At 39.5% G+C, this 12663-nt stretch overlaps 1 protein-coding gene across 2 annotated transcripts in view; it reads left to right on the forward strand.

Moving 5' to 3' along the window:
- Positions 1-12663, forward strand: part of LOC126922337 (protein jagged-1) — a 56937-nt gene that overhangs the window by 40288 nt on the left and 3986 nt on the right. The window contains exons 3-5 of one of the 2 annotated variants that reach the window (XM_050734817.1): positions 839-1130; positions 10540-11158; positions 11799-12439. In XM_050734817.1, coding sequence (XP_050590774.1) covers positions 839-1130; positions 10540-11158; positions 11799-12439 — 1552 coding nt within the window. The remainder of the gene's footprint in view (positions 1-838; positions 1131-10539; positions 11159-11798; positions 12440-12663) is intronic. The other variant, XM_050734818.1, reaches the window with a different exon arrangement.

Genomic DNA, 12663 nt, shown 5'->3' on the forward strand with positions numbered 1-12663 from the left:
TAATCTTTCGTAGACGTTCAACATTCGAGTTCGGTTCGACGCCAATCAAAAGATATTGATGGAACGTATGAACGTATGTATATATGTGTAGATTGATCGGACACATATGAATCGTAAACTGGGTGATTTAGGAATGATTTATCCGTGATCGATGATCGTGTGCCCGAAGATACGATGAAAATAGCGGAATTAAATTTATAAAGTATCTGGAGGTGGGAAACGGAAGTAAAAAATTGATAATCCTATTGTGGCGTAATACGGGAGGTTACCGAGGGTCAGGAAGCCCTGTGTTAAATTTGCAAAAGTGCATCTCGGAAGGTTCCACTTAGAGGCCACACTGGCTAAGGAATTATTCAAGCTGACCAAGGGTTAATTGCTGGCTTCATCAAACCACCTCTCTTCCTCTTTCGAAGCAGCCCTAGACAAGCGTGACGTCATCTTTCCGTATTCGATTCGCGTTTGCCGGAACACGACTATTCAGCATATACTGGTTACGAAATACGTATAAAGTAACATAACGTAAAATGCAGTGTAAAATATGAATAATATAAGGTACAAGGCTATAACGTAAAAGAAAGTAAAAACCAGATATAAAATAAACTAAAAGATATGAAAGGAGAATTAATTTTAATCTACAATTTATTTTTTTTTGAGAATTATTTATTCGTATAATAAAATAATAAAGTATAGCAGAACAAAGTAAAACGGGAAATATAAATACTTACTTTTAACTTATAATTGCTAATTTCCAAGAGCTCTGGGAAATTTCCCAGAATTCCTAAAATCCTTAGTTAGAAGATTCCCAGCCTCGTTATCGAATTTTTTTCTTGACTCGCAGAGGCAATTCACGCTGATCCTGCAAGCGAGAGACGAGGCGAGCACAGGCGTGATCGAGGAAGCGAGTTTCAGCGGCATTGTCCTGCCAGGACCCACGTGGCACACTCTCAATCATGAAGGAAGAAACGCTCATCTAGCTTATCGCGTTCGGGTCCAGTGCGCGGACCATTATTACAACGCGACCTGCACGAAGTTCTGCAGGCCGAGGAACGACATATTCGGCCATTACACCTGCGACGAGAACGGCGATAAGGCCTGCATACAGGGTTGGAAAGGCGCCGATTGTGAAATAGGTGAGTCAATTCTCACATTTCATTTCAACGTATTAACATCGCGAGTCTGATTGCATTAAAAAAAAAAGCTTATCGTTGCTTCTAAAAGAAAGTATCTCAAACTTAACGTTGAGACAATTGTCATGTCCGTTGAACATTGCAATATCCATTTCTAACAATTGCTTAGTTCCTTCTTTTCCAAATTTCGAAAGATCGAAATATCGAAATTTGAGAAAAGTAAGCTAATATCATATCCTTTGCAACTAGGAGTATTATTATTATCAATATCTATACTATCAGCCCTTTGTTATCACATTTTGAATGACCACTATGGAAATTTTGAACACCTGGAACTAGTATATCCGCTTTGTATTTAGGACGAAGAATTCACAATTTATATTCTTAGAAATTTAATTCTGAATACTCTGCTAATATTAGCTTCTTCTTCCTAATTTCAAATGCCCGTAACGCAAAATTTAAAAAAGTGAGACCGGTATTAATTCACTTCGACATTAGCGTTCGTAGCTGTTTTAGAGTAGACATTTCAAGATGCACGTACATAAATATCCATATACGATTATTTTATGCAGAGAGCGAATGTGCGGAAGATTTTCGCTTTCCCCTTCGCAGTTTGACACGGCTTGACAAGCGCGCTGGGAAACATACATACGATCGGTTCCATGGATTGCTGGATAGGCATTTATAGCCAGAGAGAAGCGTAATTGTTTTTCGGTTCCGAATACACCGTACACAGAAACGGTCAGTTTCTCAGTTATATTTATTGCAAAGAGGCGGCGAAGCTACGTGTCTAATTAATCAAATGTACCTCGAGGAAGCACGGAAAAGTTACTTAGCTTCGAGTCGCATCGGTATCTCCGATTAAACGGTTTTATTCGACTTAAAGAATCGTTCTTACGTATATACCATCTTACCCGTTAGGAATAATTATTATCGTGAATTAGAATCTAAAGCCGCCACTATTTTATCCCATCGTCTTTGCTAATCGAACGCACGTTTTCATCGTGAAAAGCCAAGGAAAAGAAGAATTTATGTATATTTCTTCGCTCAGAATTCGAATTTATCGATTTATGGTGATTCGCTTTAACTGTATTTGCTTTAGAGAAGTTTTGATTAGCCGACCAAGTTGATCGACCTTAACCGTTTCACGGTTAACCTAAGAGAGACTCAAGCAAATATAATATATCGGAAATTTCACATCTTTAATGTTGCCATTAAATTGGATTTTCATGTAAAATGATATTTTTATGAACGCACCTAAACAATTTTAAAATACATATAAAAAATTATAAATTTCATAACGAATATTTTACTTTGGACGCATATTTTCCAATATTACACATCCCCAGTATATTTCCCTAATTATAATATTCATGTCTCCTAAAAAATTCGACCTATGTACCTAATTTCTGTTACTAAAAATGGAAGAAATTTTGTCGACGAAGAAATAATTAATTCCTAAATTGCTTATTTTAAATTCTTCCTAATTTTATTATACCGTTAGAGGGAGAGAATTAAAAATTACTTGTAAAATACTCGATTAAAATTTCCTTTACAATTTCGAACAAATGGAAAATAATTTAATTGGTTCTCGAATCATTAAATGCCTAATATAAACGCGGTTTTTTTGATTGTAGCGGCAGCCGTCCGTGAGAAAAGCGAGCGGAGCAGAGCGCGAGTCGCGCGACTACTCGAGACGCGAGGTTTCACGCTTCGAGGATCGATTAATTATTCCCTCAGCCAGACGTGGCGAACAAAAAAAGGCTGGTGGAATCGTTTAGCCGCCAATATCCTGGCAAAGACCTTGCGCGACGCTTCGTTGCATACGTAACGAGGTCTTAGCGACGACAAAAGCGTGTTGCTCCGTCGTTTCATGCCAGCTTTTTGCTATGGCTCTGATTTTTTAAAATAGTAATCTACTTTTTCGTCTTTCCTCCGTCCCCTCGATCGTGTGTCGTTCCGCTCGACTACGATCAACACGTTCTCCTCCTTTGTCTGGTTTGAAAATCGTTCGGTAATTTAATGACTGAGGTTACGAAGGTACATTGTTTTAACGGTAATGGAAAAGACCGCTTAATTACAGCGCGCTCCAATCTGTTTTCGATCGTTTTCAGAATAATTTATTTTTCCTTATTTAGCGTTCATTTATCGAAGTGGCGTACTTATAAGTCTATTACAAGTAATGAATAGTCATTTGTAAATTATTTATTAATAGGATTTTTGCTAAGGTGGAGTTGCTAATAGAATTTAAATGTTCATATTATCCACTAATCAAGAGTATCGATATTACATTATAACAAAAAGCTCTCTACTAGATATTTCATTGTTGTTGTAACTTTGGAATTATTGCAAAATATATGGCAAAGATATGCTACGTAAATCATCCAGAAATAAGACCTATCTTGTAACTATAATTTCACCAGGGATAATCGTTTGATTTCCAGAGTTAAGATTATTCTAATCGAGTATTCTAGCAGAAAGATGAAAAAAGTTTCGAAAAGTAGATTTGACGCGGATATGAATCAATCTTACCACTCTATATTTTCTACTTTCGACGATAGAGAAATTATCTCCTTTTCGAACTTGGAGAAAAAGGAAAGATTCAAAACTGATAAGAGATTGAATAAAAGTTTGGAAAATGTGGAAAGATTTTCGCTAGGGTTCAATGACTAAAAAGATAAGCATCGAGCTGTTAGATACAAGAAGCTCGTTCCACGTGGAGCTTTTATCGAGACGGAAAGCGCGAGTCTCGCGAGTGTCTGATAGGCAAAGATGCAAACACGCGGCACAGCGAAACACACGAATTATCTCGAAGCGTGCCTTAATGGGCGGACGTTAGACGCATGTCGTACGATCGTATAAAGGTAGCGAGCAGCATCACGCCAGATCCCCTAGCACAATGCTGCCCGGGCTAATACGCCAGCTCTTTCTTTACTGCTTAATCGTTACTTCCGCCTCCCCGTGTGTGCTGTTTATCCGACTCGTGGTACGTTTTATCCCCCCTTCAAGAACATCGTTTTCGAAAGGCACCAGCTATGTAAACGCTTAAATCATTCTCGAATCCCGTAGCATTGTTCGAGAAAGTATGGTCTCCTAATGGTCGCTGAAAGGGATTCATATTTCGTATCATAGGAGAACGAAATGATAAAAATTGAACTTTGTGTGTCACTTGATACTTAAAAAAGTGTGTTTCATATTCGTAAAATTAAAAACGTTCAGACTATTTAATCTTTATTCGTTCTCTGTAAAAATACGTGATTTGTGATTAGAAATTGATTTGTTGTGTGTCGCTTAATAATTAGAAATACGTGTTTCATATTCGTAAAGTTAAAAATGTAAAAACTATTTAATTCTTCGTAAAAATATATGATTTATAATTAGAGATTATATTTTTTAATTTATATTTTATCTCATTTTACTTTGCTCGCGTTATTTTAAGTCTTTTGTATATTATTTCTATATTTTGTTATTGTATAATTGTTCTAATACGAATCGATCTGTTTACGACAATATTGCGAGTTTTAAGTTCTTAGAAAAACGTGTGAAACAGCGAACAGCTGTGATCTTCATAATGGTGAAAAAAATACCGATAATTGAGAGTTAGATCACAGGAAAATAGTATTTTTATGTATTCAGAATGTAAAAAATGAGAGTAACTCTAATAGTAACTGTTTATAAAAGCCTTTTTTAATTTCCAATTGTCCTTCGATAAAGAATTTTAATAAGTCTATTTATTCTTTGTTGCATGAATATATTATTAACGATGTTTATCTAAGCGTCGTTCGAGAATCGTCATATATCTTCCATTTTTTATCTTTCGTTTCATATGCAAATGCCAAGTATAATCGTTCGTTAATTATATATCCATTAAGACCGACTACCTATCCAACGTAGATAACAAAAGGCTCGCAGGATTTTTCGAAAGGCTTAAATGTGCTGGAACAGTTGAAAACGAGCCAGAGAAAGTAGGACGAAGCACTATTAGACTTTTCTGCGGTATAGTAATTAGCAACCGCTGTGATATCGTGTGAAACCGAACTGTTCGGACTTGCGGTGCTCGAGGGCAATAGGAACTGTGACAAGACACTCGTCGAATTCAAAGAATCTCTTAAATTGCTCGTTCAACTTTAACAGAAAACAGTGGCTGCCTCGGAGACGCAGCCGGTTTCCCTTGACACTGTGAACTTTAAGATCTTCTCGTTTGCTTAACGTCTGTTTTAATGCTCCTTTTATCGATGAAATTATGATCATTCGACTTCGTTAGCCTCAAAGTGCGCAGTAAAAGATTCACATGATTAAACACGACTTTCCATAGCCATGACAGAAATTTCCAAGTTAACATAAGAATTGATGTAAGAACGCGTATGCTGGGCTTTGCGAGCAGACAGAATTTTACGACGTATCGAAAGCGATAGAACTCGAATTTATAAAAAATGTAATTACAATAATTTGTGAAGAGACACTTCGATTTTCTCGGCCTCCTTAAAACCTTACAGTGCGAGGCAAACCACTCACGCAATCGAACACATTTTTTTATAGCTGTGATACAATTTTTTCAACTAGTTTTATTTACAAACGTACTTCTGTAGCTACAGGCTTCTAAAAACAGAAAACGTTCATTAAAATCGTTAAGAAAGAAGATCAAAGGAGTCACCTAGACTCCGGTTCCATAAGAAACATAAATATTTTAAGTACTGATCGTGAAATTCATTTAAAAAGTTCCACGCAATGGTCCACGATAAAAATAATAATAATCTACAGCGAGTTTATGAAAATGAAAAATAATCTATAAAGAAAGACAAATATTCCATGAAGCAAATTGCTAAATTCGTAAACAAGTTCACGATAGATATGTAATAAAAGTAACAGTAATCTATATCGAGTCTATCAAAAATAATAGCAGTCTATAAAAAGAGAAATTCCGTTATCTCTGCGGTGGAATGAACCGGGTCGCATCCCCTTGACACGGAATTATTGCGGCGACGGTTTAACGATGCAGGAGGATCATATTATCGGTATCACAATTAGACACGTTCCACTTTCGTCGAACGCAAGGGAAAAAGGAAAGGACAAACGATCCCAATTAGGGACTATCGGTGGAAATCGTGTACTCGTGAGACGACGAGCCGGTCGGTCGTTTACGAGAGATGAGAGGAAAGAGAGAGATGGAGAGGTAGAGAACTGGCTCCGGCATTTTTGTCGCGCTGTGAAAGGTCAATACGAGAATTTCACTCGTGCATCGTCTTCACACGAGCTCTATGCACCGACCGCATCATGCAACACACCGTTCCTTGTCGAGAGTACAGCGTATTTCTAGGCTCGTAGCGCGAACGTTCGTTTGCATTTGACCCCTTTTCACCACGATCATAAAATCCTTCCATACTGCTCTTTTACGAGGATCAGAAGCGTTAAAAGGAAGCGTTGCAAGGAAGACCGCGTTTAATATAACGCAGAATCGCCGTGAAATTAAATGCTGCGTTAATCACGAACTCTTGACTTCGTTAATTGCTTTGAGACACAAAGTTTAATCAAGTCGAAGAGTATCGATATTATTTATTACGTCATCTACTCCGTCGTTAGGAATTGGAAAGTTTAGTTGAAACAGAGGATGTTCCGCGTAGAAAGTTTAATTTATAGGAAAATTAACCGATATGTAAATTTATAGTAAAAGTAGTTGGTGGGTGAGATGTACATATGAGAGTGCGCTTTTATGCACAGTCTTTGTGTTATTTGACGGATGATGAATTGTACAGTATCGCGACTAATAGCGCAAGATAAACTAAATGTTGGTCATTTTATGGAGAGATTATCGGTCGTTGGTGGCAAAGGTAAAACGGTTGAAGCGGTTGCGTGAAAGTCGTGAACCTTCACCTGTAATCCGATTCTTCGCGCATCTGTTCCGTTCACCAGATCGGAGGAATACGAAAATAAAGAAACCACGGTGTACGAAGATGAATTGCGCGGGTTAATTCGCCTACTGCCGGCGGATTAGCAAAAAATTCCACAGACGTGTAACTGTAGACGTTCCCGGGTAGATTTATAGAGCCTGAACAACGAGAGAACGGTACTGTACGCGAAGCGTTGTTAATGTCGAGGATCCTACATGCGAAACGGTGTAGTTCGACGAGATAGCCACGGTGAAAGCTCTGTTAATTGCTTTTCGCACGACCAACTTGCCAAATTCGTCAAAATTTCACGACTCGCGTTCAATTAACATGTTTCCTGCCGCTCTTCATCCAAGAAATCCGATCATTACAGACCGTGCGCAAATTTTAAGCATTTTACGCAATATGATACGCGTTGTTGCAACAGTAAAGCACGTGTAGTTTGTTACTTTTTGTACGATATATTATACACAAGCATCTTTGTTAGATTTTATTTAATTGTCACGAGATCGTTACAACTTGATACGACAAAAGAGAAACACAATTCAAAAAACTTCAGAAAAAAGAAGGTTTTGTACAAATTGAGAATGATAAATATGTTTGCAGTTGTTGAAGAACTAATACCTTTGGATCGTGTCAGTTTTGAAGTTAAGGTGCGATATGTGACACTGATTCATCTCGCACGTCGGTCCCGCATTCTGTGACTGCTAGTGAACGTGTTTTACCACTGTTTTTTCGTCATTTATACAAATTATGCAACTTCCTTCTTATAAAAAAACTCATCTAAACTCATAAGACTAAATCTTTGCATTACTCGTAATGATCAAATATCGTCTAAATCTCTAAACAAAAAATTTAGGAATTTACATACATGTAGAATCTCTACTAAGCTATTACTACTAACTGAAGTATAAAGAATCATCACAATCGTTAGAAAACTTCCGCTAATCAAAGTTACCTTAACTAGCCGTGTATTCTTCCATAAAACTGATCCACGAAAAATATTCGAACCGAGACAAACTAGACGAAGTCGTGGCGCATTCATCACGGTAGATTTACTCGATTTGCTCGATTTCACGGGCAGACGAGCGCAATTAGCGCACTATACCGTGTTGCAGTCGATCGAACTCCCAGGCATATCCCCAGTAATCGACTTGCCTAAACGAAGCGCGAATCGTCGGTCACGAGAGCGCGATCCTCTTTCTCTTTCAACCCTCGCGCACCTGTTGCGTCGTTGATGAAGAAAAAGAGGGCTCCACGGTGAGTTCATCTAACCACCGTAGATCGAGCACACTCGCTTCTTCCCTTGATCTCTGCGCCGTAATTGCCCAGGCGCGAGTTGCCCGCGAGGGAAATCTTCGCGTTCCCATCTTCCACGCAACAATTGGAAGCCGGATAGCACGGAATCGATCGGCGCTCAGTGGATGCAAGAAAACGGCCGGATGGATCATTACGTGGATCCGACGGGCCACGAACGTCACGCTGCAGTCGCATAAATATACGTAAACGTTCGTTGTCCGCGCGAGAACGAGAAAGCTCGGCCATTAATCATTAAAGATTCTGCGAGCCAGTGTGAGTCCTTCGTTTATATACGTTCTGCCGTACGTGCGAATGTATGCACACGTATACCTATCTTGAACAGGTTAAAATATGCAGCTGCACGTCGTGATTGGTGTACCCTGTGGTTAAGGTTGAAAAATAGCTGTTAGCCGCGTGTAAGCGTAAGATGTCCTAGATTTAAGCAGACACCGGTTGACAGAGGGTTTGCCAATCGCGTACGAAGCGTTTAAGTAGCAATTGCTGCGTGAAAAATAAATAAATTCTGAAATATCATCGTCAATGTATGTTATTATAGATGATAATTAATTTGAGATATCTACTCTCACGGCTCTATCAATTCTTCGGATAAAATAATTATCTCTATTAGTAATCTCTATTAATAACAATAGTGATTGGAATTACTATTTATATAGGATTCCATATGTTAAATTCTATCTGCCTACTCTATAGCTATTCGTCATCCCGTTCGAAAATCGTTGGTGAAGCCGAATCAAATTCATCGAAACGACATCGAAGCGATTATCATTCAGCTATTTCTTCATAGAATAAATATAGCGTAGTGGAGAGTCGGTGTAACATGCGATTCCTCCTCCGGTTCGAGGGGCCACGGTTAACGGTAAAGAGTCAGCAAGAGTCGGCTAAAAGTCGTGCGGATACGTGTGTGCACACGCGTGTGTCGCCACGGCGTGAGTTTTCGTTTCACGGTCAGAAGGATAATCCTTCTCTCTGTCACTTCTCATCCGTCTTTCTGTCCCCCCGGCTAATTGAGTTGCTCCGGCTCCGGCCACGGATCTCTGTCACGTTTCATTTTCTCCCGTCTCCGTTTCACCGTCAGCGTCCGAACGACGGAACTGTCGTTTCCACGGATACGGTGTACGTCTGTTCGACCGTGGATGAAATTGGATTTCGTCATTCTTACCACCTGTAAAACGGAGAATTCGTACCTGTTATATGCCGCCATCCGTCCTCTTCCTCCACTCTTTCGTCTCTTTTCTCTCCTTCCATCTTTTCATCAGATAGAAGGACACACCGATGCTTCCCAGAGGAGATATATGAAACGTCGGTGATCGTATAATCCGGCGGATGAACGCGACCGCGGAAAATAATCCGACACTTATGCCTTCGTGACCGTGGGCGGATTAATCATTTGTGTTTTAACTTTCATTCACGGACACCTTTTGTACCGCGTTATGGAGCACCGGTTATTGTTCATCACGACGAGATTATTCCTTTGGAAAGTCCCTTGAACTATGGCTGCCGGTGGCTCTTCTTTTTCTACGTTATTGAAATCCCGGTATGCGACGCTCGAAAGAACCGGGGAAACTGATGGATGGAAATAAAATAGCTTCGCGATACTATGTTCGTGGATTGTAATAAGGAGATACATGGTTTTTCATTATAAGTGGCTTGATAAAGGAATTGGGGAAGCTGGAATGTTGGATTTTTAAACAGCACACAAGTAGAGGTAGATTAGAATTGGTATAGTTATGGTGCCATTATGTGTGATATGTGAAACATTGCGAAATCTTCTTAGGAATAATGAAACATAACTATGGTGATTATATTGGCACAAAGATGGTCAAAATATTTAAACAGTCAACTATTCGCTGTATCAGCAGGCTTGTTTAATGAAACAGGCGATGTTTAATGAAACCATTTTTGATCTCCGATGGTATCTACATACTAGAAGCGACTAAGCTACAGAAACCACTATGTACACCACCCGCTATGATAATTAAACATATGAATTTTTATGCATCTATAAGGAATGCAAGGATGCAAAAATGCACGTCCAAAATAAAACACTCGTTATAATATTCAGAGGAGAGACAAATATTTATCTAGATTTCTATTCTGTTAGTCATATTCGCAAAAATACAAATTTCCATAAACATTCGTACTATGATAGTAATACGAAGGAAACTAAATAATATATCGAACTAACCATCGCTCAAACTATTTTTCAGCCGTCTGCAAAGAGGGTTGCCACCCCGTGCACGGCCACTGCAACGTGAGCGGCGAGTGTAAATGCCGACACGGATGGCGTGGTGAACTCTGCGACCAGTGCACCCCGTATCCAGGTTGCAAGCACGGATACTGCAACGGTTCCAGCTGGCAGTGTATCTGCGACACGAACTGGGGTGGTATCCTCTGCGACCAGGATCTCAATTATTGCGGCACGCACGAACCCTGTCAAAACGGTGGGACGTGTGAAAATACGGCGCCGGATCAGTACAAGTGCACCTGTCCCGAAGGATTCTCAGGACCAACCTGTGAAAAAGTCGACAATCCCTGCGCCTCCAATCCTTGTGCCAACGGAGCGACCTGCAGAGAACTCGGGGAGAGCGCTCACTGTGAATGTGCTCCTGGATTCTCCGGGCCTTACTGCGGCACAGATATCGACGAATGTGCGTCTCAACCTTGTCAAAATGGAGGCACCTGCGTCGATGGAAAGAACGAATTTGTGTGCAACTGTCCAACAGCCTGGCAAGGTATCCTTTGTCAGTTCGACGTGGACGAATGTGCTCTGAAAGAGTCTCCGTGCAAAAATTCGCTGACTTGCGTGAACCTTGCTGGTGACTACAAGTGAGTACGATTTTTGTTATACTTTGTTTGATTCTTATATAGAACTTGGAACGTTGATGTAAGTTCTGTTTCTAGTACGAATAACTTTAGAATTGTTACAAACTTAATAACGCATGAATTAGATACCTGATCTAATATTAGGATAATATCAAAGTTTTCACATTTTATGCTCGAAAGTTAGACTAATTTCATTTCTTCCGAACTTTCACAATTTTACGTCGGATAGATTAATCAAACAACTTATAGTTGCCCTTAATATTTCAAACTTCTCAACTAAAAGAATCAATATGTATTGTCCATATTTATTGAAAAATTACATTTTCCTTGAGAAGTTCGAAACATGGGCAATATTATTGATCGCCTGAGGGAACCCTATGAATTGTAAAACTTATCGTAAAATTTCATTTGTCTTATTACTAAACCTGTTGCTGTTACGCGAAAGAATGTATTTAACTTGCAAAATTTCACATAATAATATTAGTACAATTGTGCAAACCAGCACAATAGTGTAATCCTCTGCAAATATTCACATAAATAACTCTCCTCTCCAACAGTAAACTTTGAAAGAAAAATACTAACATTTATAGTTTATTACTAATTTTTCTCGATCATTAACTCAATCCTATTGGTCTGATCTCAGATGTCGCTGCAGGAGTGGTTTCACAGGGAAGAACTGCACGAAGAACATCAACGACTGCATCGGCCAATGTCAACACGGGGCACTGTGCATCGACCTGGTCGACGACTACCATTGCAGCTGTACCGCAGGATATTCGGGCAAGGATTGCGACGTGGATATCGACGAGTGTGCCTCGAAACCCTGTCAAAACGGGGGAGAATGTAGAGACCTGGTGAACTCTTATGAGTGCGTTTGCCCAGTCGGTTTCACCGGATTCCAATGCGAGATCGACAGAGATCACTGCAGTCCGAATCCATGCAGAAATTCTGCACCCTGTTTCAACACGCAAACGGATTACTACTGTCACTGTCCCGAACAATGGCAAGGGAAAAACTGCTCCGAGCCAGCAGCTCACAATCCACAATTTGGCGTCATGGATGAAGAATCTGGCTGTGGTAGCGAAGGTACGCCTTGTGGAGGCAGAGGCAAATGCACTGGCGGAAGGTGTATTTGCGATGCTGGTTACACCGGGATGCATTGCCACGAGAATATCAACGACTGCAGAGGAAGTCCTTGCTTGAATGGTGGAACATGCGTCGATCTGGTTAACTCGTTCCAGTGCATCTGTAGGGAGGGATGGACTGGAGATCTGTGTGACCAAGGTAAGTGATTACGTTCAATTCTTTTGGCTTCCTTCGAAGTTACAATGTCTTTATACTATAATAAAGTACAAATGTAAATATGAAAAAATGGTCAAGAATTGATAAGAGTTTAATGTATAAAATATCAAAAATGAATTATATATATATATATAAATTAAAAACTATACATAACATACAGATATGCGTACAATGTTTATGATCATTCAAGTTCCATTTCGTTACCG

Source organism: Bombus affinis, chromosome 11, assembly GCF_024516045.1.
Source record: "Bombus affinis isolate iyBomAffi1 chromosome 11, iyBomAffi1.2, whole genome shotgun sequence".
In the NCBI taxonomy this organism is placed as follows: Eukaryota; Metazoa; Arthropoda; class Insecta; order Hymenoptera; family Apidae; genus Bombus; species Bombus affinis.